The following is a 26,625-nucleotide window of genomic DNA, read 5'->3' as shown; positions in this document are numbered from 1 at the left end:
ACCAATCTAAAATTAGCACTTATTAAATTTAATAAGGCAACCCAGTGTTAGTTAATGGGAGATAAAGGCCGTACAACAGTGAAAAACAACTTTAGGAGTTTTTTTCACTGCCAGTTTTAACTTTTACTGATTTCCCAATTGAATAGCATGTCGAAATTAAAAGGGAGGAAACAAAAAACATTTAAGAAGCCAATGACTTTACACAATTAAGTGATTTTGAACAAATCAGAAGTATGTTCATTAAAAAGCACTTACCTTTAACCTTGTACTTTCTTTATTGAGTTGTTCATTTTCTGAACTTGCAATTTGAATCTTTTTGAGTAGCCCTTCTTTGGATTTGGCACTATGGTCTCTGATTTTCTGCAAACTTGTTGTTATATCATTGATCTGTCTAATAAAAAGGAAAGTAAAGTCAACTTAATGCAACTTAAAAAAAGTTTTTTTTTAATTACATTCTGGCTCTCCTATGTATTCCCATTCTCAGGCTACCTCCAATTTCTCAAATTAAAATATTTATGCTTAAATATTAAAGCTACACTCTATTTAATTGTCTTTATAAACCCTTTGTTGTCAAAAACAACACACACACATCCAAGCATCAATGTTATCAGACAGTTGCACAAGAGATTCTTTTAGGGCTCTAAGGAACAGCTTGGTAGAGTGCGATTTAGCACATTTTGCCTCTACAAAAACACATAATTCAAATTTGAATCCCAAAGTCAATATCGTCATACAACATCTAAACAATGTCTAGACTCTTTCAGAACGTTCATGAGAGGACAAGTCAAACTTAGAGTTCAAGGATTTTACAGGACAGTATATTTTGGTGAATGGTGTAATTGCAGTTAGCCTACACCCCCACTGAAGCTACATGGCAGCATGGCTGGTACTCTAACACTGTTCCTCCCTGAAATATTTTCGCTCAGAACTCATGTGATAACTTATAATACAGGAAAATACTACTTCAAGCCAATAACTAAGCAAGCCAATAAATAACCCTGGAATCAGTTCATTGTAAACACACTGGAATAACTGCTAGCTTGCACATAGACCTAACCTAATTCATATCCAATTTCTACTGCTTTTCACTTTGGCATGATGCATCAACATCCAACACCATCACATCCACCAGCTGTACGGACTTCTTTTGACTCCAGTGTAGGTTTTCTATGTCTTATGCCAGCTTTTGGACCTTCTTACACCCGAAGACTATTCCATCATCATAGTTAATAAATTCAAATCAGTGAAGGTAGTAACCTCCTTGCAACATGCCTTGATCGGCAAACAAGCACAAACGTTTCTCACCTCAATTGTTCGCCTATGGAGATAAAGCCTTCCTCGTGCTAAGGGACTACACTGAAGATCATTCATCATCCTGCTGGCAGCCTTACCAGATTTCCCTAAACCCTTTAGCAACTGCATAACTGTTGGGTTCCTTTGGGTGCTTTCCTTCCTATTAATCAGATTCTAGTTCTAACAAAGGGGTGCCTCAACATAACGCATTCCGGTCAACACATTTTCTAATTCACTACTACCCATATGCCACAAATAAAGAAATTAGTTCTCTTTATGCTATATTTAAATATCATTCTCTCCTATCCAAGCTCCATCACCCACTGAGTGCTCTAAGCAGCCCCTGTCTGTTTCTCTTGGATATTCCAATCTACCAAAAACCCAAACCCACACCAGAAAATATTAAATCTGTGTACAAATAAAATTTACTTAAACTTAGGTAACTTGACTGTGCAGAAGCCCACCAAAAACAGATGATGTAAAAGATGTTACCAGACCTCCCGCCCATGCAGAGCTTTAAATGGACAGGTAGTACTCTAATATTAGAAAGGTCTGTCCATATAAAGCACTGCTCCAGCTATAAATCTACCATGGCTAATAAAATTGTTAAACTTGCTCGACTCATCTTGAATGAAAAAAAGAAAGAAAAGGGTGTGCCCCATGGTTATCTGCAGAACTTTGAAAGAATACAGGTGAGGACATCTTAACACGGATGAAGACAAGTACAAAAAATAGCTAACAAATACTCTCAAAAGTATTTAAATATTTTCAAAGCTAAAGTGGGTTAATTCAAATCTATTCAAATACCAAACGGCCGCCAACAACAATTGCTCTACAAACATATTCACTTGATTTAATAATCTAAAAATTCTTCCTCCAATTAAACCTCTTTTCCCCCATTTACAAACTGTCCAGAAGATGCACATTTCATCAATGATAACATGGCCCAGATTAAACATATTTAATCGGCCAAATGATCACGTACAACACCCTCACTTATGAAAATAAAATAGTGGTTACCATGTATTTAAAATGGTCATTCGAATTGAAACAGGTCAACCACTCCACAACCTACCTTGGTAAACAAACAGAGCCAACATAACAGACCTTTTGGTTAAATGTAATAAATCACTACAAGGAACAAATTGCACTACCGGACTGAAAAGGGTAAAAATAGAAACTTTACTAAACAGCAGACAGGATCATGTCCCGACACCTATGCAATTTCTAGTCACGTGTCTATCAATCCTAGGCAAAACATTAAACCGATCCTAGTAAAAGTAATATAAAAAAAAAAAAAACTGTAGAAATCATCATCTGGCAGATTACTGATCAGGATTCAGGCAGGACCCAACACAAAACAGCAACACTGCTGCAAATCAGCCTGCCTTAACAAATTATTCAAGATCAGAGGTCACATCTCCCCCCATCCCCCTTCAGATTTAATTCTCAAAAAACGGAGTAGACTAATAATCTCTTTTCCACCATACAAACCAGCCACATTCCCTCAAAATCCATTTGAATATTCTGAAAAACACTGCTTTAAATTCCAAGGGTTTCACGATTGATGACCAACAACCTAAACTCACATGGCTTAAACAAGTGAAAAAAGCTAAGTAACATTTCTTGAAAGCCTAAACCTCCCCTCATTTCTGATTCCCTTTAGAAAAATGTGGTCCAAACAATGATACAGTGTGGGTTTGACTATGTATCTTTTCTTATTACAGGCATCCCCAAAGATAGCTACAATCATCTAAATGCTGTCCTGATCCTCGCAGCTCTACGGACTACAACGTGGTACATTATAACTTCAAAACAATATTTTCAGTCTGACACTAAAGCTCTAAAGATTTCAATCCGAGATATAAACATGCAGAACAGAAGGATTTCAAATACAAGCACAAAAGACAAAGATCATAGTTCTTGCCTAACGCTCATGCACTTGCACATGTTAAAAATACAAAGATGGCGGGTAGTTCTAAATCAGCCGGGCAGGGAGGGGGGATGGGCACAGTTTCCAGAGTTTATTATAGGTTTAGTTTTTGGGTTTGAGGTAACACACAGAATAATGACAAACTGCATTTATGGCATTGATGTGAGGGGTACTATACGTCTACCACAGTTTTGCATTGCAGTGGATGACAGACAAGACATGAATTCAGACCCCAACGGCTGAAATAGGACCGAACATAGAGAATCCCCGAACGCCCAACCCCCTATTTAAAGTGTTGTCCTGGAACGTGAATGGCTTAGGGGATAAAATAAAACGGGGGCTGGTCTTACAATATCTCAAACGTAAGGGTCCAGCTGTGGCACTGATCCAAGAATCCCATTTGACAGGCTCTGCCTGCAGAGCCCTAGATAGGTGGGGCTTCAAAATGGTGGTGCATTCTGACTTTACATCAGGTTCACGGGGGGTGGGTATACTAGTGAATAAGCGTTTCCCATTGATAATAACCGACTCCCGCAAAGACGACTAAGGGCGTTTCGCAGCAATGACCTGCCAGGGGGAGGGGAAGGTCGACAACATAGTGACGGTGTACATCTCTCCAACACTGCATCAGACTACCTTCCAGGCCCTGGGGGAATTTCTCCTGTCACTTCCACATGGAGAATTAATAATGGGAGGGGACTTCAACGAGACGATGGATGCATCCATTGACAGGCAGCCCCCTAGAGACCCTAGTACTGCCAACCTTAAACTGCTCGAATTCACGGAGGCTTTTGGGCTAATAGATGTATGGAGAATCAGATGTCCGGAAGAACGACAGTATACGTTCCATTCAGGGGTACACAATAGCCTCTCTAGACTGGACTACATTTTCACATTGGCGACGGGAATGGTGGGGGTTACAGAGGTGACACACCTGCCCAGGGGTATCTCGGACCATTCTCCAGTCCTCATCACATACGCAGCTTTTGCCCCTCAGAGACGTAGGATGTTCCCACTCTATCCCGGGTACCTTAAAATTCCCAAAATTACTAAAGCTCTTCTGCTGACAACTAAGCAATATTTTGCAGAAAACAAACATTCAGTTACATCCCCGACGACACTGTGGGAAGCTTACAAAACAGTCCTTCGAGGACAGGCAATCACGCTGGTAGCAGATCATAAAAAGACCCAGCAAAAAGAGGTCGATAGTCTTGAACAAAGGGTGTCCCGGGTGGAGGCGGAACATGTGTTGCATGTAGACGAAAATACGATGCACCAGGTACAAATGGCACAGCAGGAATATAAGTCATACGTCTGGGAAGCGGCGAAAAATAGGCCCACCACAACACAGCACACTATATACGAATTGGGTGATAAAGCGGGAAAATTATTAGCATGGCTAGCACAAAAGGAACGGGCTAATAGATGGGTGACACAAATCCAACTGGATGATGGTAATTTCACGGCGGAACCTCAGCGGATTGCAGAGGCGTTCGCGGTGCATTATAGCAAAATATATAACCCGGAAGCCACAAACACCATAGCGGACAATCTGGACTTCGTTAAAGATATAGCTATGCCCACGCTAGCCCCATCCACGGCGGCAGCCTTCGAAAAAGATCTGGCTCCTGAAGAACTAACGTTTGCGATAGCCGCACTTCACACGGGGAAAGCAATGGGGCCAAATAGAATACCAGGGAGCTATATAAAAAAGCAACAACGCAGATTGTACCACATCTACTAAATATGTACACTGACAGTTTGGAGAAAGGGATCCTACCCAGAGATCAGAGACTGGCCACTATAGTGGCCATTCATAAACCCCACAAGCCACCGCACGAATGCGTATCCTATAGACCGATCTCCTTGATCAATGCTGAGGCACAGATCCTGGCAAAAGTGTTGGCAACTAGGCTGCAGCCATACCTAGCCACAGTAGTACACCCGGACCAATCCGGATTTATGCCAAATCTTAATACCGCCCTTAATCTGCGGCGGCTACATGGTGTCATAGCGCGCCGCTCCACTATAGAGGAGGAGGCCGTCATTTTATCACTAGATGCTAGAATGGCATTTGATTTGGTGGAATGGCCCTTCCTATTTGCAGTCCTTCGGCACCTGGGATTTGGTCCCAAGACCTGCGCCTGGATCAAGCTGCTATACACACAGCCACTGGCGCAGGTGGAAGTAAACGGTCATTTATCGACCACCTTTCCGCTGGGAAGGGGGACATGACAAGGATGCCCCCTCTCACAACTTCTTTTTGTGCTGGTATTAGAACCATTGGCGGCCTGGATACGCCAAGATCCGGTTATCCGTGGCCTGAAATGGGCAAGGGGATGGGAAGACCGCATCTCCCTATAGGCGGATGATATCCTGCTATACTTAGCATCTCCAGCGCGCTCAATCAACTGTCTCCTAGACATATGTACGTCATATGGTCGGGCTTCCGGATATACCATCAACTGGGCAAAGTCATACCTCTATGTACTCCAGGGTTCCCCACCACGGCTTCCAAGGGGGTGTACGCTACAGATAGCGGAGGGTGGTTTCAAGTATTTAGGGATATATGTGACAGCTAACAGAACACAATTCATCGAAGAAAACCTCACACAACCCCTAGCACGGTTCCGACGTGACGTCAAGCATTGGCGTTCCCTACCACTGACGCTGCTGGGAAGAGCGGCCCTCTTTAAAATGATGGTACTCCCTAGATTCTTGTATGCTCTACAGAACACGCCCTTCCCAGTCTCCCCCACATACTTTACAGCAATAAACGCTGAAGTGACCAGTCTATTATGGGAGGGGAAAACATCACGGATAGCACTCCATAAAATTAACAAGAAGCTGGTATGATGGAGGCATCGCCCTCCCCAATATAAAAATATACTATTGGGCCTCACAGCTCATAGTTCTAAACCAATGGCTTCACACACCTTGTGATGACCCAGCGTATCGTATGGATCGACAGCTGCTGGGTGAGGGTGGGGTTATAGGGGCACTATATAACAAGATCAGGAGACATAACCTCACGGGCCCAACGGCGCATACTATACAAGTCTGGTTTGAGGCACAACGAGCGTTAGGATGGAAGGGAAAGATAACACAGGCTATGCCATTATGGGACACGAAAAGACTGGGTATGCTGCGCAATACTAAGGGATTTCGGCAGTGGGATCTGATAGGGATCTCGCGGGTCGGAGATCTCTGGAAGAAGGGGGAGATAATCACATTTGCCCAATTACAGATTACATACGATCTGGCAAACACCGAAAAATTTCGCTACCTGCAAATCAGGCACGCACTCCTGGCCGAGATCCCACCGGGCACGCAGCTTGCGGAATCCTCACCGTTGGAAGATAGACTCCTCACAGACCATCTTAACAAAAAAGCCATATCTCAAACGTATTGGAAAATAATAAATAATCAGCCAGACCCTCTAAAAGCCCTTAGATCTAAATGGGAAGCAGAAATAGGAGAACTCGACGAAACAGACTTGCAGGAAGCCCTTTCATCCCCCAGGGAGGTAGCGATACCATCAAAACTCAAACTGATACAACTAAAAATGCTACATCGCACTCACTATACCCGAACACTCCTAGATAAACTCAAGCGGACAGATTCGTCGCTATGTCTTCGACAGTGTGGAGAAGAAGGGACTCTCTTTCACACCCTATGGAAGTGTTCCGTAATTGTCCAGTATTGGAGGGCGATAATGCGTACACTCTCTCAGGTTACGACAATCACGACTCTCCCAGAACCACGGAGATGCCTCCTTAACATATGGGAACCCACAGATCTTAACCATACAGCACAAACATGGGTAACATTGGGCATGATGATGGTAAAGCAAAACATAGCACAGAGATGGGGATCCCGACAGCCCCAGGCCCTCCCCCAGTGGTGTAGGGACATGGATACCACAATGATTGCTGAAAAGGCAGTATATATACATAGAGGATGCCCCAAAAAATGGACTCAGATATGGGGGGGGTGGAACACCTACCAAGGGAATATATGCGAACCCCCGAAGGAAAACACAGACTCAGAAGTAAGTGACTGAGGGAATCAGGGGGAAGGATTGTGGAGTGCTAGGTAATATCGATGATGGGGCGCTGATGCGGAGAAGTGGTCCGGGATACTGTCATGTCACAGCATTACTATGTCAGAGGTTGAATGAATATGCATGTATTTCTGGACTGATCCTCACTATAAGCAATGCAGACGATTGTTCATATGTTTTTGAAATATCAATAAAAAGTGTTTAAAAAAAAAAAATACGAAGAGAAAAATTCAAGATTCAGCCGGACGGACTCATACAATAGGAATGACAATGGCGGAGGTCTATGAGGAGCACTAAGAGCAAATGTACGCTACCAGGACTACCCGCTCTGGTCAAGACTGTACTAAACTCTTGAATGACATCTCCCTCTGAACTCTCTCCCTAGAGAATAGGGAACAATTACAACAGGACTTTACAATCGATGAGATAGAGGACACAATTCGGGGATTACAGTCCGGCAATGCTCCAGGGCCTAATGGCCTACCTGTAGCACTTGTCAAACGCGTAGCGGATAAAGTGCCACCATATATGCTAAATATGTTTCTCTCCACTAAAACTGATGCCTTTCCAGAGGATCAGCAAATGGCCACCACTGTGGTCCTACCCAAGAAAAATAAGGCAACGTTCTGGCCAAGGCCCTGGCCAATAGATTACTGAAGGTACTTACCACAGTGGTTCACCAGGCTCAATCTGGGTTCATTCCACACAGGGGCACTAGATTAAACTTGTGGCACCTCTACGGGGTTCTCTGTACAACGGCAACCCCTCAGGCAGAGGATGCTGTTCTGCTCTCATCAGAAGCAAAAATGACTTTTAATAGCATGGAGTAGCCACAACTATTTGCTGCTTTATCCAGACTTGGATTTGGTCCCAGGTTCTGCTCCTGGATCAAACTCTTATATCAAGGCCCCATGGCAAGGGTGCGGGTTAATAAATAGCACATTCTCCCCCTCATACACTTCATAGGGGAACAAGGCTGGGTTGCCCACTTTCTCTGATGATTTTCACCTTGGCTCTGGTGCGGTTAGAGACTTGGATACAACAAGACCAGTTATTGTGGGGGATCTGGGGAGGTGGTGCCTGGGAAGACCGGCTCTACCTCTATGCCAATGACATTGTAACGCGGACACCCCTTTCCATACATAAAATTCTTCATATTTTCCACCTTTTTGAGAGTTACTCTGGTTATCAGACTAACTGGGACAAGCTTCATATATTTCCCCTGGTGGGGGGGGGGGGGGGGGGGGGGACGAGCAGCCCTGACGTCTGGGTGCGAGAAGCCGGTGATAACCCGAGGATTTCAATATTTGGGGATATATGTGACCAAGGACACTGTGGACTTTATTGAGAGGAACGTAATTTCTCAGTTGAAGCGGCTTAGGGAAGACGTAACTCATTGGCAGGCGCTTCGAGTATCAATTATGGGAGGGCAGTGCTCTTCAAGATGACCCTTCCCATGCTGTACACCGTGCAAAATACCTCACATAGGTGCCTCCCGACTTTTCACTTAAAGTGAAGAGTGAATCACAAAATATTTTGTGGAAGAAGGGCAGTTCCCCGATCGCTCTAGGTAAGCTTCAATGAGGAGTGTATGGGCAGCTGGCGACTGCGGACATTCAGGTGAATTACTGGGCAGCACAACTGACCACAGTGACCAAGTGGGTATTTGGGGACATGGAGGATCCGGCTTACCGAGTGGATCTGGGCGCGATGGGTGACAGAGGTTTCCCGTCAGTCCTGTATAACAAACAACGAGCAAGACTATTGCCGCCTCACACTCAGGCGGTGGTTAGGGCATGGAGAGAGGCTAATAAACTTTTGGGCATGGGAGGGAGACATCGGGTTATTCAGTAGGATGACTGGGCAGATGCATTCCAGAGCCCTACGGAAATAGCTATAAGGGCTTGCTTCCATATGATTCGACTGAGAATATTGCACATATCTCGTTACTCTTGAGCTTTACTACATCGCCTGGGATGATGCAAAACAGCCCTTTGTGTCAGGGGTTGTAACATGGTGGGCTCCTGTTTCACATACTCTGGGAATGCTCCATAATCCAAAGATATTGTGTGGGAGTGGTACAGGTTATGGCTTAAGTCAGCCGCATTACAGTCTTGTTAGAGGCCAGACGATTACTACGATGTATAACGGGGGAGGAAACCTGGCCCAGACATTTCGCAATTTGGCTACGGTTAGCTTTGGAGGTGGCCAAAAGAAATATTTTAATGGCATGGAGAGCGAGCAGACCTCCAAGTGTCCAGTGTGGGAGGACTACTTCAACTGATGCCTACGCAGGTGGTCTATCATAGCCAGGGATGCCCTTCGAAATTTGAAAAAGTGTGGGGCAAATGGAGCGCGTAAAGAGATACACAAGGGCCTAGGAAGGGCTGTAGGAGGGGAAGAGGAGGGTGTCAATTGCTATTCAGATACTTCACGACGATGTACTCAATATGTAATCATAATGCTTCTATGAACAATCCCCAGGTTATTGTAACCATGATGGCGACATTGAGATACCCTACTGTCTTGGAACGTGACATTGATTCAAGTGATTCATAATATTCGATGTATACTGGACAATGGTTAAATAAAAAGTGTTTTTGTTATTTTTTTAAACGAAGAGAAGTGGTATTACTAAAGGGAAGGGAGGCATGGGTAAAAATAAACCCCACTGACTGCTGAAAGAAACTGTTTGGTGGGCATTATATTTGAAAGCATAAAATGATCCTTGCTAATTTTATTGGAGGATTCCCGGCTTGACATGGAAGAAAATTAACGCCTGCGCATCTATGAAAAGTTAATTGCTGGAGAACTACATTTACAGATTAAGCATATGACTCCAGCATTTTTAAGTTGTACAATATCTGAACAGATAAAGCCCATAACACCTGAGAAATAAGTGGAGAGCAGATTCTGCAAAGGAATCTGCAGACGTTTTGCACAGACTTCCTCCTGGAGGTCTTGTAGACTTTTGCCAACAGTGGTTTAGCCATGAAGCAGAGCGCTGTGGCCTTCCTTAGTATCAAATGGGTAGTCACCCACCATTGTAACTGCTACCTTTCTTTTTCATATGAGAATTTAACCCATCTCACCGTCTGTTTTGCAATAGCCTGTCCCGGTTTAGTTTGCAATAGGAAACAAACAGCTGTGTAGTAGCTTTAAGGACCATGCCATATAATTGTTATACATCAAAGCATTCTTCATTTCAAAATCGGAAGGCTCTGTCTCATTCAAATGGAATTCAGTCACCATCTTAGGTTTAAACCTGAGGTGCACCTCTTCATAAAAATGTCTTGTGTAATGACTCGAAAGGACAGAGACTTCACTCCAAAAATGTTCAAACTCATTGTAAGCCCTGGGGCACACGTAAAGGTTATGTTGAAGTAACAGAAAACTTACTAGCAATAAATGATGCAACTAACAAAACTGCTATGAGTTTAGAACTGAAATACGTTGGAGTAAATTCTGATCAATCGAACTGTTTGACTTTGAGACAACTTCTAAATAGCTAATCAACACGGATCCATTTTCCGATCCACGCGGGAATCAGCGGAGGTGCTGTGCCTATCTCTCCGCCCAAGGAGCCTACGGGCCCGTCCAAGCCACTAGCCAGTGCGCAGAGGCCTTTCGATCGCGCTCTCCCTCACCCCCTGCACCCTGTCCTGAAAAAGACCCCACCGTAAGGAATAAAACTGCCTACATTTCCTTAGGGGTCGAAACGTCGACACTTTAACAACAAGCCAGCACAAGACAACAGATATTTCATTTATGTTACTGTTGTGAACATGGCTACTTAACAGTTTTTGTTAAGATTGTAATTTTCAGGCTTGATGTATTAGCCTCATGTGTTTAAAATGATGTATTGTTTTTGATTAACACTGCCTTCCTAATCACTACCCTATCCTCACGAAACACATACACCTATCCTCCCTTCCCCCTCACCATGTTCCTTCCTAGGGACATTGTTATTTTCAATAATATGAGTATGTACATTAAGAGAATGTTGCCTAGTGTGAATTAAAACACTAACATTAATACAAGCATTAATGTTTTGAATATTTGTTTCCGATTTTCATGAATGATTGTTATTTTCTGGGACCACTGTCCTTACGTACGGAGTGAATTCTGAGGCGGAGGGAAAGAGCATGAATAGCACTCTCTACAAACATGATCAATGTTGTCAAGTGGAAATAATTGTGAATGTGATCTTCAAGATAGGAAATATTAGAATCCCTTGAACCATGAAATAGCCACTTGGTAAGGGGCAATGTGAATAATTGGGAAGTGAGACACAGAGCACAACTTCTGTAGTGTGCTAGCCAGTGGATTGGAGGGCAAAATAATCAGCAATATATAGATAGGTATGTAGAGAGGGCAGATGGTTCTGCCAGAGAACAAAGTAGTGGAATAGAGTACTGGCTTTTTTAAAAATCTTTCCCTGCAAAAGTCATTGGTGGAAAATGGTCAATTTTCTCCTAAACCAAGCTGGTGTGCCATATAAAAAGACATTATAAAGACTTCTGTATTTTACAGAATAATTATGTGCTCATTTTAATGACCATCTGTAATAAATAATGTGCAACGCCTTGAGAGGGTGAGCGAAAAGTTGGGGCACCAAATTCTCTAGCTTGACAGTCTGCAGGGTCTCCAATTCATGTTGTTAGAAATGGGGGTGTCTAGTTGGCAAGGGTTTGCACCTTTGTCCAAGTAGGGACCGTTCTTCCTAGTAAGAATAAGGGGGATACGCTTACAAAAATTAACCCCTGCTCACCCAGTTGGTAGTTTGGCACAAGCAGACAGGCTTATCTAAGAGGCAGTGTACAGAGAATTTGTGCACATATACAGTAAAACAGTGAAAATACTACAAATGGACATCACACCAGTTAGAAAAATAAGTAATCTTTATCTAAACCAAAACAAGACTAAAAACGACACAAATCCACAGTACAATACTGTAAAAATAGTTACTTTGCAAGATAACATTTAAATTGCAGAAACAGCTGAAAAACACAGTTCTTACAAAATCGGCAGCTCCGTCCGGGGCTACCTCGATGCTGAAAACGACAGTCTAACATTTCCAGCTGACCGCTTCGGTGCTGGGTCAGCTAAACTGAAGACAGACTCAACAACAGTACCTTTACTCGTTGGCGCCGACACAATGCTACGAGTCAGTCAGGGTCAACAGTCACGGTTGCGTTGCAAACCAATGGAAGCAGTACAGGGTGCGGTGCCCTCACGATGCGGTGCAGGCAGCGCCTCAGTGACGATTGTCCAGACGGCGCCGGTGAGCTCAAGGCTTATGGTGCAGGGCGAGGCGGTGCTCGATGCGGTGCTGGCAGGCGACGTCGAGGTACCGGTCGGGCAGCGACGGTGATGTCCAGGCAGGGGGACGTGAGGCGGTGCGGAATGCGGTGCCTACAGGACGCAGTGCAAGCAACGGACTCTGTGACTATCATCAAGACAGCGTCGGTGAGACCAAGGACGCGGTGCGAAGCGTGGTGGGGCTTCAGGACACAGAATCCTGCAACGAACTCGGTGACAGAGTCCATTGCCCTGGTCTTCTACGGCCACTGAAACCAGCGGTTCGAGAGACGGTGCCCAGAAGGATGGTGAGGTCTTTACTGTTCCCGAGACCTCTTGAACATGGGGGGCAAGCTCCACTTCCAAGTCCTGGGAGACACGTTTCAAGCAGGGGGGAGGGGGGTGGGACACAAAACACCCCCCCCTCCCTACCGCTCCCTCCCTCCTCTCCTTGGCAGAAACAGCTACTGCAGGCCAACCTCAGACAGCACAGAGCAAAGGGGCAGTACTCCTCCTCCAGTTTCTTCCAGCGCTTCTCCTTGGCAGAGATTCGTCTTGAAGTACAAAGTAGTCTAAAAGTCTGGGCCCCTCTTTTTATACAATAAATCTCTTTGTTCTCCGAGGCAGGGAAGCTCTTTGTCCAGCTAAAACCAGTTCTGTCCTCTCTGGTGCAGCTTCCTGGCAGGTGGTGGAGAAAGCATTGTCTAAGGCAGACCAGGCCCATTCAAGTGTGACAGAAATCTCCTCCCCATACTCTAAATGCAGCCCAGGTCTATTCAGCCCAGCCCTGACTCACCCTGGAAAGACAGGATACACCTCAAGCCCCCAAGTGGCTGGCTGAACAGAATGCACATCCCCAGCCCCAGTCACTCCAAAGCCAGGTAGTCAATACACAACCTAGCAGAAGCACACTGGAAGCTTAGGCAAGAAAATACCTAGTTTCTAAAAATAGTATTTTCACACCCAGAATGCAAAATTCACCCTCACTAAAAGATGCATCTCAACATTCTCAGTTCAGGCATCTGGACCTTTATTTTCCTATGTTGTTCCCACGGACAGTAATGCTCATAAGCTGTTATGAGCAAACTCCCAATTCTATCCTATCGGGACAGATATCCTTACAATAGTGAAAAATTAAATTGGCAGTATTTCACTATCAGGACATGCCACACACATCAGGGCATGTCCTACCTTTCACATACACTGCACCCTACCCACAGGGGTACCTTGGGCCTACTGTAGAGGTGAAAGGAAGGTTAGGGCCTGGCAAGTGGGTGCACTTGCCATGTCGACATGGCAGTACCAAACTGTGCACAGACACTGCGTTGGCAGGTCTGAATTACATTTACAGGCTGCTTATGTGGGTGGCACAATCAGTGCTGCAGGCCCACTAGCAGCATTTAATTTACAGGCCCTGTGCACAGACAGTGCACTGTACTAGGAACCGACTAGTAAACTGAATATGCCAATCATGGAATCACTACTCCATAACAACAATTTACGGGAAGCACTTGCACTTTGCACTGAACAGCAGTAGCAAAGTGCCCAAAGCACCTAGACTAGCAAAAACGAAGTCCAACACACAGCAAAATAACAAGAGGCAAAGGAAAAAATAGATGGGAAACCCACACCAGGGTTGCCAGGTCTAACACATGGTCTTTGCTTTGTTTAGTTAAGGCAGACCAAATTTATTTAAAAGGATAGCATTTCCAATCAGTCTAATAGTGTGAAAGCGTACAACTTTAATATGATATACATACAAAGCCAAAGAACATTTTACACTATGGGACGGGCCCTAACTTTACAAAAATTAATGGACATGATATTTGGACACAATGCGGGTTTAGAGTATTAATAAACAGGATCGCTTTCTTTAATACCTGAAACCACTTTCAATCACACCAGCAAGGTGTAGTAAGTATCCAAACAATTCAGTTAACTATTCTTCTTCACTATTTAAAGGATCTTTCCTTACTGTGTCAGTGATTCAATCTTCACTTGCAATTCTGTTCTTTCTTCAACAACCAACTCATGATGACTTCTCCAGATGTTAGTTGATGAAACAAACTCATGTAACTCAATGTCCTGATGGTTAAAAAAAATATATTAACTGTATATCACTATAGTAAGCAAAAATATATGATTCTTCAGAAATAAAATGGTTGTTATAAATTGCACAGAACTGTTTATTAATACATCTTGTTCACATGGCATGCATTCGCAAGTTAAAATAGAGGAACGAACCTTGTTTTTAAAATGTCCCGCATTCCACCGCCTTATGCGAAGAGCTTTATATAAAAAGGTGTTACTATTACCCGCTCTAACAGTAGATATGTAAACTTCCAAAGTACAGCCTGAATTATGCAAATAAGCAATTTTCACAAAATCACCCAACCCACATTTCAATCCATCATACCTGAATTTTGAGTGGGAAATTGGTCTTTTCCAAGGATTTTTTCTACACACAAAAATATTTCTATTGCTACGTAAAGATGCAGTACCGTTGAAACAGACAGAGTAGTCTTTGTAATTGGCTGCAAAAATCTGTTTTATTGGCCATAAACGTGAAGCAAAATGAAGCTAGGATTGTAGGTAAAAAACACAAAGAAACAAGTTATTTACCTGTAACAACAGTTTTGCATGGTGTGACTATTCAAATGTTGTGCATTTCCATTATGTAGTTGTTTGCTCCAATGGAACATGTTGAAATGATAACATTTAATTATAAGCATTATCCACAAACAGGGTCAATAAGTCTCATGATGACATCTGCTGCAAGTACAGAATAACAGACAACATGGTCATGGTCTGGAAATGCTACTTTTCTTTTCCTTGTGATGTGCGAGAATATGGTACTACTCTGTATTACTTATCTGCTGTGGATTGAATTTATTTGTGCAACATTCCTTTTCACTGGAGGACTGGGAGAAGATTGTATGCATTCTGAATAGCCTAAAGCTCAAAATCTACTGCAGTAGGCGGGAAACTGGTTTCTTCAGCAGTCTGAATCTATTCTAGCTTCACATAAGGTCCATCAATTTCCTAGCAATATTGCCACTGTATAGAGGAGAATGGAGTTGTAATTAAATGTTAGGAAAACATTAAAACATTTTGCTGTTGCCTGCTATTCCTTGTTACATAACTGATCTGGTTTTCGTTACAGGAGAACCCTGTAGCTGCACTAAACATGTCAGCTGAAGAAATATTCAGGAGGAAGGTCATGGAAGCACCCCATTTCAAAGTGGAATATGCTCTTCCCGAATAACACAACAGTCAGTAAAATACATTTTGCATGGGTTTCATTACTTAAAGATGTTCTTATAAGGGCTGTGTAATAAATCAGTTGGACTTTATTTTTCAGTGACCTTAGTGTGTACTGTGCTTACTTGCCAAAGACAAGCATTTTCAGGGCAGCAGCTCTAGGGCCAGCTTCTGGGTTTCTTTGCCCAGCTTATACCATCAGCTCTTGGAGGTCTACGTGGTCATGGTTCGCTAAGACTGCCAAATGGATATCTTACTGTGAATTAATGTACTTTATTAAGTACACCTGCTGGGTTCCACTTGATATCCAGGATCCGTGTCTTTAAAGGGGCCTTGCTTAGCAAGGAAATACATTGTGCCAAGATTTGGAACTTATTTTGTCTGCTGTTCTTTTTCAAAGGGACACAGTGCGTTTCTGCACTACAAGTCCCAGACACCCTAGCGAAGTGGCCATCTTGGGTGGGGCTCCAGTATAAAACCAGCACCACCCTTAACACACACGCTATTTCGGTGAAGAACAAACTTCTCTTCGGATTTTCCTTACAGCAGGGAGGCATCTGTACAGCAGGAACCTGCTGAGTTCTGCTGCCTTTTGGATACAATTTGGTGAGCCTCCCTTTGAGAACACTAGGTTCTTCATTACAGTAAAAGGCCGGTAGGCTCTTCTCCGGAAAGGGCCTTTTGGGCCACACTGCTTATTGTTCAAGACTGCAGCCTTTGCCTGTGTTAAAGCCTGCACTTATTTTCAGTGCCCCTTTGTGTGAAAGATTCAACGTTTAAAAGTCAGAGTTTCATGTTGCTTAAAGGTCACATTTATCATCAGCGCTCAATGGTATGATAAAGAGAGGTCAACTCTTTATCGTGCATACAGCCTGTGCTTAGATCAGGTTAATTGTGCTTGAGACTTTGTAAAATAAGACAAGATCTGGTGAAGATTCTTATTGACATTAGGAGATCCTGTATAAAACATAGTCGAGGAGAAGGACTAGAGTGACTGAAACGCCTGATATGGGGTAAAGATCTAATTCTTAAGGAGAGCTTAGATGGGTAATAATCTGAGGACACCTTCTGAACATCCTATTTCTCTTTGTTGCCATCCTCAACACATTTTCCTCGCCTGATCACTACAATACTATGCGCTGGTATCGCATTCACAGTTGGAGATGCCGGAAGGTGGACCTCTTAATCTCCGTGCATACCCCGAGACAGAACTGCCGTTGACAAGCATTCAGTGGTCGCTGGTGCTCTTTAAACGTGGTGGGGCATAATCCTTGGTTCAAATTCCGGTGAGTGACAACTTCTTAGAAGGTTTGGGGGGTTTGCTACCAAGTCCTTGCAAACAGTCTTACGTCTCTCACTGTGCTTCTTTCAGTGAGTCTCATTCACACTTGCACTCACTTTTATTTACTCAGTCTTACTTGGTCTCACCGACTTACGCAGTCGCTCATATTCTCATGCACTCAGTCACAACTCATTCTCACTTTGTCTCATTCGGACTCGCTCACTTCCACTCATTCTCTCTCGGAGTCATCCATTCTTACTTAGTCCCATTGTTAGACCTGTCAGCCCTTTTGGCTGTTCCCTCCTCTTTTATTATTTTCTTCCCTTTACCCTCTCATTTTTCTGTCCACTAACTTCTTTTTGGGTGTGGACGTAGAGGCTCTGGGCGCCCCATTCTCACTAATTGAGGGTGAGGCGCAAGGTGTCTCACTAAAATGGAGGAAGGGAGTTAGTGTTGTCACAAAATGGTGGACTAAACTGTCACCTTAGAACCTGGGCCATAGACTGTCATGAGGGGTTCCGGAACCTTCTGGACCACTCTGGCCAGTCAGGGCCCAGGTTATAAATAGAGGTGAGGTAGGTCGGCCATTTTAGGGATGATAGGTGTGCTGTGAGGTAGTCAGGAGTAAGGCATCTGAGTGGGGAGGTGGATGCGCTAGAGAGGGAAATTGAGAGTACTGAGGTTCTGCGATACTTCCCTCCTCAGCCGGTACCACCCTCGACCTCTTGACCTGTCCCTGACCACGGCCACTGACTCTGGGGTCACCTTTACCCAGGGCGCTCCTACTTAATCAGGACCTCTGAAGGAAGTCAGGGAAGAGAGACACCCTCCTTGGCTATATCTTCTACATCCCTGTTGGGGCCTGGGATACTGGACTCCAGAACTATCGACCGTCCATCTTCCTGACAGAGAGGAAGGAGACCTGGTTGTAGACCCCAGGAGTTGGCTTACCAATTTGACTGCCTGGGTGTGCAGATCGCCTGCTTAAATTTTAGCCACCCCCCATCTGGAACCCTAACTGGGAACACTCACCGCCGCAGTCTAGGAATTAGTAGAGCGTCCCTGAAGTCTCTTGGGGCATTGTGAGGAGATCCAGGGCTCCAGTGTGCCGGTTTGCGAGCAAGCGGCGCAGCCAGGTGCGTGAGGAGGCTGCGTTGTGGAGAGGAGGGCTGTATCGAGCCTTGAAGCGACCTTCCTCGTGTCACGTGACGGGGTGGACTTTGAAGCGCCGCCCCCGCCGTTCCTGGGTGAGTGAGGAGGCCGCGCCCCCGAGAGCCACACTGCTCCTGGCGGCTTCGGGCGCGCCTCCAGCCGACGCGGAGGCTCGAAGTGCTGGTGTCGGGGGTGAGAGGTCAAAGAGGAGCTGAGGATGACCTCCCCCCGGCGTTGAACTCCTCCAGAGACCGTTACAGAGGTGAGGCCGACGGACTGGGGAAACGCTGTGGAGCGGGGCCTCAGCCCACTTGGAAGCCTACAAGTTGTAAAGCTCCTGGGGAGGCGGGCGGAAGGAAAAGGTCCCTGGTTTCGCCCCTCCCCGAGGAGATATCCCCTTGAATATCAAGTCTTGGTAGCGCTTAGCAAGGGTCTCGGCCCCTGTCTCCGTGAAGCTCCCCGTGAGGAGGAAGCAAGGCAAAGAGTAAGCTGGGCATTTTGGGGATAAACTTTTAACAGGAGTAACCAGAGTTGTAAGCCTACCCAAGACTATCCCTGGTACATCAGAGTATAGTGCTTAGCGTATCCATCTAATTCCGAGCGCATTGTGGAATTTGAGTATAGCGCTGGATTTCCAATATCGTGTATATCCTGGAAGAAACTTGCTAGTGTAGCAGTCTGATCCCAAAGACCTTGTAGGATCTAAAATTAGCCTGTAATGTAATCATCTGCCTTGAAGAAGTATTGTATGGAATATATATGATTGGAGTTTTTCAAAATTGTCCTGTCCTGTGGTGTACTTCCTCTTAAAGGAAAGGTCTCCTATTGTGAAGCACTTTTCTGCAGTGTTGGGTCCCACCTGGTAGGATGGAGTTTGAGTTGGGTAGGCTGGAAGAATATACGGTAACTCAACTAAAGGAATTCTGCCAGGAGAGGGAGGTATTTTTCAAGCCGGGGGCGAAGAAAATAGAACTCCAAACTAGCTTGAGAGCCTGGGTTATGGCCCACCCTAGCGGGAAACGGGAGGAGGGACCAGGACCGGACATCATGGAAGAAACAGAATTACTTTACCCCCCTGGGAGCGGCAACATGGACGTAGGACCTAGTGCCCCTTCAAGAGCGGGTAGTAGCGCTTCGGGGGGGAGCCTGTCATCAGCTGACCTAGTTGACAGGAGGGAGGAGAGGCAGTTCAAAATGGATCTGGCTCGCTTGGAGAAAGAGAGGGAGGAGAGGAGGTTCCTCCATGAGCTCCATTTAAAGGAATTGGAACTCAAGGCCCTACAGTTTGGAACCCCCAGCAGTCCCGTTGGTGGCAGCGTACCTAGAGAGATCCCCAGGGAGCCCAGACCCTACCTGCCAAAAGATATAGTCGCCAGCTATGGTGTCGGGGATGACATTGATAAATGGCTGGTTGCCTATGAGGTCTCATTACGAGCCCATGGGATCCCCGAAGCACAGTGGGGGGGGTGGTCTATATAGGTATATGCCTCCGGTGGGGAGGGATGCCCTGTTAGCTTTAGAACAGCAAGACCAGACCAATTACCCCACCATGAAGGTCGCCCTAGTTAGAAAGTTTGGGTTGACCCCTGAGAAATTCAGGCAGAGGTTTCGGGGCAGTCAAAAGCTGGCCACCCAGAATTGGGTAGACTTCCTGGACTACGCCAAGAAGGCCTTGGAGGGCTGGGTACAGGGCAGCGAGGTAAAAGACTACAAGGGGTTGTATAACCTGATTTTAAAGGAGCACCTCCTCGAGAAAAGTTTTCCGGAGCTGCGTCAACACCTGGTGGACAGCAAGCTAACTAATCCCAGGAAGCTTTCAGAGGAGGCGGATATCTGGGCAAGTACCCGGGTATCCGCAAAAGGGACTGGAGGGAATTTCCAAGGGGCTGGACAGGGCGCCCCCCAGAAGAAAGAGGGGGGAGACAAAAAGAAGGAGTTCTCTAAAGGCCCCCAAAAGAGTTCGCAAGGAAAGGGAGTAGGATTCCCTCCTAAGGGTGGCCCCCACAAACCCCCTTATCCTGACCGTGGTCAGCAGCCTAGGGTTGTCCGTTGTTATGAGTGTGGCGAGATTGGGCACTATAAGGGGGATGCCAAGTGTCCCAAGAGACCACACCCTCCCATTGGAGGAAAGACCCCTGGGGTGGCGAGCGTAGTGCTCGGGGAGGAGTTGCCCCTATATAAGGGAGGTGAGTGGGCAGGGCTAACCTTAGTGTCCCTAGGGGATTGTGAGATGGTTCCTAAGACCCAGGTGCCCTCGAATACTACTAAGTACAGGCAATGGGTCACCATCAATGCCCAGAGGGTGGAGCCTCTGAGGGACACAGGAACCAGCATGACTATGGTAAGTAGTCAGCTGGTGTCCCCAGAGCAGGTGGTTCCCAATGTAGTCCACCCAGTTGTGATGGCTGACAACCGAGAGGGTCACTATCCGGTGGCCCAGATTCCCTTTGAGTGGGGAGGGGTTGCGGGTCCTCTACGAGTTGCGATAAGCCCTGCCATGCCGGTCGACTGTCTGTTGGGAAATGACCTTGAACATTCGGCGTGGAAGGAGGTCGAGTTCAGGGCCCACATGGAGATGTTGGGGACACCTGAGTGGACGTGTGCCAACACGTGGTCCGTGACTGCCCGAAGAGGGAGTTCACAGAGGTTGGAGCCTGGGACAAAGGCCCAACCAGCTGCCAGAAAGGGTAAACGGGGACAGGGGAAGCCTGCCCCGGCATCTGAACCTCAGAAGGTGGATGGGGCGACTGAAGTGGTCCCGGAGTCTACGGAGGGGGATGTGACTTCCCTAGAGGGCTTACCTACCCCTGCAGAATGGCAGGTGGAGGGAGGACCTACGAGGGAGGAGCTTTGTCGGGCCCAGAAGGAGTGCCCTACCCCTGAGGGTTTGCGGCGACAGGCCGAAGCCCAGGCAGCGGGTAACAATTCGGGGAACTTCTACATATACTGGGAAGATGGTCTCCTTTATAGCGAACCCAAGGCTCCGGTGCATGGATCATCCCGGGCCTTGGTAGTTCCCCAGCGTTACCGAGCCTTCCTTTTGGGATTGGCTCACGAAATACCCTTGGCAGGACACTTGGGACAGGACAAGACCTTTGCTCGGCTTGTCCCTCATTTCTACTGGCCTCAGATGAGGATTACGTCCGACACTTTTTGTAGGACGTGTGTAACCTGCCATGCTAGTGGGAAAACAGGGGTGAAGCTGAAGGCTCCCCTGGAACCACTGCCTGTCGTTGGCATCCCCTTTGAAAGGGTAGGCATCGACATTGCTGGGCCATTGGATCCACCAACGTCTGCCGGTCACAGGTTTATACTGGTTCTGGTGGATCACGCCACCCGGTACCCAGAGGCTATTCCTCTGAGGACCATTACTGCACCTGCGGTGGCACAGGCTCTGATGGGGATTTTCACCCGGATGGGGTTCCCCAAGGAAGTTGTGTCGGACAGAGGTACCAACTTCATGTCGGCATACATGCGGGCTATGTGGAAAGAGTGTGGAGTCACTTACCGGTTCTCCACCCCTTATCACCCCCAGACCAATGGTCTGGTGGAAAGGTTTAACAAAACCTTAAAGGGCATGATCAGGAGTCTGCCCGAGAGCCTGCGGAGGAAATGGGACGTCCTCCTACCTTGTTTGCTATTTTCCTACAGGGAGGTACCACAGAAGGGAGTGGGCTTCAGCCCTTCGAACTGTTGTACGGACACCCTGTTCGTGGACCCCTCAGCCTGGTGAAGGATGGATGGGAAAGGACTCCCAGAAAACTTCCCCAAGATGTGGTGAGCTATATGCTGGCCTTTCGTAGCCAAATGGCTCGGTTGTGGAAACAGGCTTCCAAGAATCTAGAAGCCAGCCAGACGGTCATGAAGGAATGGTATGACCGAAATGCTCACCCGGTGGAGCTGGAGCCTGGCTAGAAGGTGTGGGTGATGGAACCTGGAGAGCTTAGCGCCCTCCAGGATCGCTGGTCAGGCCCCTTTGAGGTGATTGAGAAGAAGGGCAAGGTCACCTATGTGGTGGATCTTAAGACCCCCAGGCAGCCCCATCGGGTTCTCCATGTCAACCGCCTCAAGCCTCACCAAGAGAGACCCGAGGTCACTTTAATGAAAGTGAACCTCTTCCTGATCTTTTTGCGTCCCAAGAGAAGGATGGGTCGGTGGAGGGAGTGATCCTCTCACCATCCCTAACTCCCGAACAGCGGAGAGACTGCCGCCAAGTTTTGGAGCAGTTTGCTTTCTTGTTCTCACTTATCCTGGGAAGGACTCATCTGTGTACCCATGACGTGGACACAGGGGACAGCCCACCTGTGAAGTCCAAGTCCTACCGGTTGTCGGATAAGGTAAAGGCTAGCATCCATGGAGAAGTCACCAAGATGCTAGAGCTGGGAGTGATTGAACCTTCAAGCAGTCCCTGGTCCAGTCCGGTGGTACTGGTACCCAAAGCAACCCTGCCGGGCACTACCCCAGAACTCCGGTTCTGTGTGGATTATAGGGGACTGAACTCTGTGACAAAGACGGATGCTCATCCAATCCCGCGGGCGGATGAGCTCATTGACCGGTTGGGAGCTGCCCAATATCTGAGTACCTTTGACCTTACCTCTGGGTACTGGCAGATCTCCCTGACAGATGGAGCAAAGGAAAGGTCAGCCTTCTCCACACCTGAGGGTCACTTCCAGTTCTGTGTGATGCCCTTTGGGCTCAAGAACGCCCCTGCCACTTTTCAGCGGCTGGTGAACCAGGTCCTCTCCGGGATGGAGGCCTTTTCGGTTGCGTACCTGGATGACATCGCTGTCTTCAGCAGCAGCTGGGAGGACCATTTGTGTCACCTGCAGGCTGTCCTTCAGGCTTTGCAGCAGGCGGGTCTGACGATCAAGGCCAGTAAGTGCCAGATCGGGCACGGGTCGGTAGTGTACCTCGGTCACTTGGTGGGTTGGGGCAAGGTGCAACCCCTCCAGGCCAAGATTGAAACCATCATGGCCTGGGAACCCCCCAAGACTCAGACGGAGGTCCGAGCCTTTCTGGGCCTCACTGGCTACTACCGACGCTTCGTCAAGGGATACGGTACAATCGTGGCTCCTTTGACTGAGCTCACTTCTAAAAAGCACCCTCGACGGGTAATCTGGACCGAGGGGTGTCAACAAGCCTTTGACACCTTGAAAAAAGCAATGTGTGCGGCACCTATCCTCAGGGCCCCTGACTTCTCCAAGGAGTTCATCGTCCAAACAGATGCGTCGGAGCATGGCATCGGGGCAGTGCTGTCGCAGCTCAATGAGGAGGGTCTGGACCAACCGGTAGCTTTCCTGTCTAGGAGACTACTCCCCCGGGAACAGAGGTGGAGTGCGATTGAGAGGGAGGCTTTTGCGGTGCTGTGGGCTCTGAAGAAGCTGCGGCCATACCTGTTTGGCTCGCACTTCCTGGTTCAGACTGACCATTGGCCCCTCAGATGGCTGATGCAAATGAGGGGCGAGAATCCCAAGTTATTGAGGTGGTCCATCTCCCTACAGGGAATGGACTTTAGGGTGGAACATCGCCCAGGAGTGGACCACGCCAATGCTGACGGTCTCTCCAGGTATTTCCGCCTTAGTGAAGAGAACTCCCAAGGGATTGGGTAGCTCTCCCCACTTTCAGCTGGGGGGACGCGTGTTAGACCCGTCAGCCCTTTTGGCTGTTCCCTCCTCTTTTATTATTTTCTTCCCTTTACCCTCTCATTTTTCTGTCCACTAACTTCTTTTTGGGTGTGGACGTAGAGGCTCTGGGCGCCCCATTCTCACTAATTGAGGGTGAGGCGCAAGGTGTCTCACTAAAATGGAGGAAGGGAGTTAGTGTTGTCACAAAATGGTGGACTAAACTGTCACCTTAGAACCTGGGCCATAGACTGTCATGAGGGGTTCCGGAACCTTCTGGACCACTGTTAGACCTGTCAGCCCTTTGGGTGGTCCCTCCTCATCATTATTTATTTTGTCCCACTTTTTCCTCAAACCCTGTTATAATTTTTCCTTTTTGGGAACCACCAGACTTTTTAGTGTTGATGCAGGGTCAGGGAGCCATTTTCCCTACCCCTGGAACTTCTGTCTGAGGGCCTGAGACACAAAATGGTGGCCACCCATTGTCACCTGTGACATCACCAGAACCCACTGGAGGTTTCCAGAACATTCTAGAACCCTGTGACAGTGAGAGGCAGTTTAGAATGTTGGAAGGCCATCTCAGAGTGGCAGTTGGCATCTGACTAAAGAGGAGAGAGGACCAGTTCAGAAGGAGGTCGGAGTAAGGTAGCAGGGGTGGAAACCAGTGCTTGGAGTGGGGTCCAGAAACCCACCCTTGATGCTAGTCCCTACTGACCAAGCCCAGCCTAGAGCCCTGTGTGGGATCAAGATCAGAAAAACCATCTTAAGGACCTAAATATTGTGAAGAGGCCTTAAAGAAGAAGACCAGCAAGCTCCTGACCTGTTTAGCGGTGTCCTCCTGGAGTCCTGACGTCAAGAAGCCTGGAGACCTGAGGCCTGAGGTGGAGAAGCGGCGCTGACAGAAAGCAGACGTCGTACCCGGAGCCGTCAGAGGTCGAGAGAGGGCGCCGACGGAGGTCGTGGAGAGGCACCGGAGGTCGAGTAAGGAGTCACCTGAGGTCGAGGTGAAGCGCGCCGGAGGTCGGGAGTGGAGATCGCACTCCGGAGTCGCCGGAGATCGAGGTGAAGCGCACCGGAGGTCGGGAGTGGAGATCGCACTCCGGAGACGCCGGAATCTGAGGTGAAGCGCGCCGGAGGTCGGGAGTGGAGGTCGCACTCCGGAGACACCCGGAAGCGGGGAGACCGTGACCCTGCGACGCCGGAAGGCGACATCAAGCCGGAGCAGCCCAGCGACATCGAGCCGAGGCCGCCCAGCGACACCGAACCGGAGCCGCCCAGCGACGCCAAACCGGAGCCGCCCAGCGACATCGAGCCGGAGCCGCCTCACAACATCGACACGGCGCCGAGCGGAGCCGATCATCGTGAAAAGGGCAGTAAGTGGTAGAAAGGGCATCTGAGGCCCTGTGGAGCCCTAATAGACCATTCTAGGGGCTAGAGGGGTGTTAGAACCAGCCTGGGAGTGCCAGGGGTGAACTGAGACTGGTGCAGTGACCTCTGTGAGGGGTTGTGTATTTTGGGAGAGCCAGATCCTTAGGTTACCCTTATTCTACCTCAGTTCAGGCCCAGCCTTGACCAATCTAGGTGGGACACCCCCCATGTCATCCAAATGACCACAAGCTGTACTTGGGCATAGTAAAACCAAACTACCTCAGGAAAGTGATGTGAACTGTAATTGTCATTAATTGTGTTATTTAAGTTATTGAAGGTGCTTTATTTATTGACTGTATTTATTGTCTGACAGTATTTATTAGCCGACAGTATTTATTAGCCATTTGTATTTATTGCACCCCTATTTATTCCTTGCTTATTTATGACCTGATCCTATTTATTGAAACCCCAGTGTGGTATTATTTATTTGACCTGCTATTTTCAAGAAAAGTCTTATGGTATTGTATGTATGTTTTGAACCCTGCAACTAAGAGAAAATAAGATAAAGACAAACTACTTTCTTTCATAATTTTTACGGTGTAGTGTCGTTTTTGGAACGGATGAACGCATGGTTATTGTGAGGGTGTGACGTACGCTTAACACGGTGCCTGACCCCCAACCGCTCGAGCCAAGCTACCATTGTGCTGGGAACCTGGTGACTGCTAACCCGGTTGCCCGGTTTCCAACGACCACTCTGGCCAGTCAGGGCCCAGGTTATAAATAGAGGTGAGGTAGGTCGGCCATTTTAGGGATGATAGGTGTGCTGTGAGGTAGTCAGGAGTAAGGCATCTGAGTGGGCAGGTGGATGCGCTAGAGAGGGAAATTGAGAGTACTGAGGTTCTGCGATACTTCCCTCCTCAGCCGGTACCACCCTCGACCTCTTGACCTGTCCCTGACCACGGCCACTGACTCTGGGGTCACCTTTACCCAGGGCGCTCCTACTTAATCAGGACCTCTGAAGGAAGTCAGGGAAGAGAGACACCCTCCTTGGCTATATCTTCTACATCCCTGTGGGGGCCTGGGATACTGGACTCCAGAACTATCAACCGTCCATCTTCCTGACAGAGAGGAAGGGGACCTGGTTGTAGACCCCAGGAGTTGGCTTACCAATTTGACTGCCTTGGTGTGCAGAACGCCTGCTTAATTTTAGCCACCCCCCATCTGGAACCCTAACTGGGAACACTCACCGCCGCAGTCTAGGAATTAGTAGAGCGTCCCTGAAGTCTCTTGGGGCATTGTGAGGAGATCCGGGGCTCCAGTGTGCCGGTTTACGAGCAAGCGGCGCAGCCAG

General features: G+C 47.3%; 1 protein-coding gene across 16 annotated transcripts in view; it reads right to left on the bottom strand.

Moving 5' to 3' along the window:
- Positions 1-26,625, bottom strand: part of ODF2L (outer dense fiber of sperm tails 2 like) — a 367,183-nt gene that overhangs the window by 207,038 nt on the left and 133,520 nt on the right. For all 16 annotated transcript variants that reach the window (XM_085602065.1, XM_085602056.1, XM_085602064.1 and 13 more), the window contains exons 8-9: positions 14,566-14,675; positions 256-391 (exon numbers count right to left, since the gene is read on the bottom strand). In XM_085602065.1, coding sequence (XP_085458191.1) covers positions 256-391; positions 14,566-14,675 — 246 coding nt within the window. The remainder of the gene's footprint in view (positions 1-255; positions 392-14,565; positions 14,676-26,625) is intronic.

This window comes from Triturus cristatus, chromosome 4_2, assembly GCF_964204655.1.
Source record: "Triturus cristatus chromosome 4_2, aTriCri1.1, whole genome shotgun sequence".
NCBI lineage: Eukaryota > Metazoa > Chordata > Amphibia > Caudata > Salamandridae > Triturus > Triturus cristatus.
The sequence above is the reverse complement of the archived record's forward strand: the minus strand, read 5'-3'. Positions and strand labels throughout refer to the sequence as shown.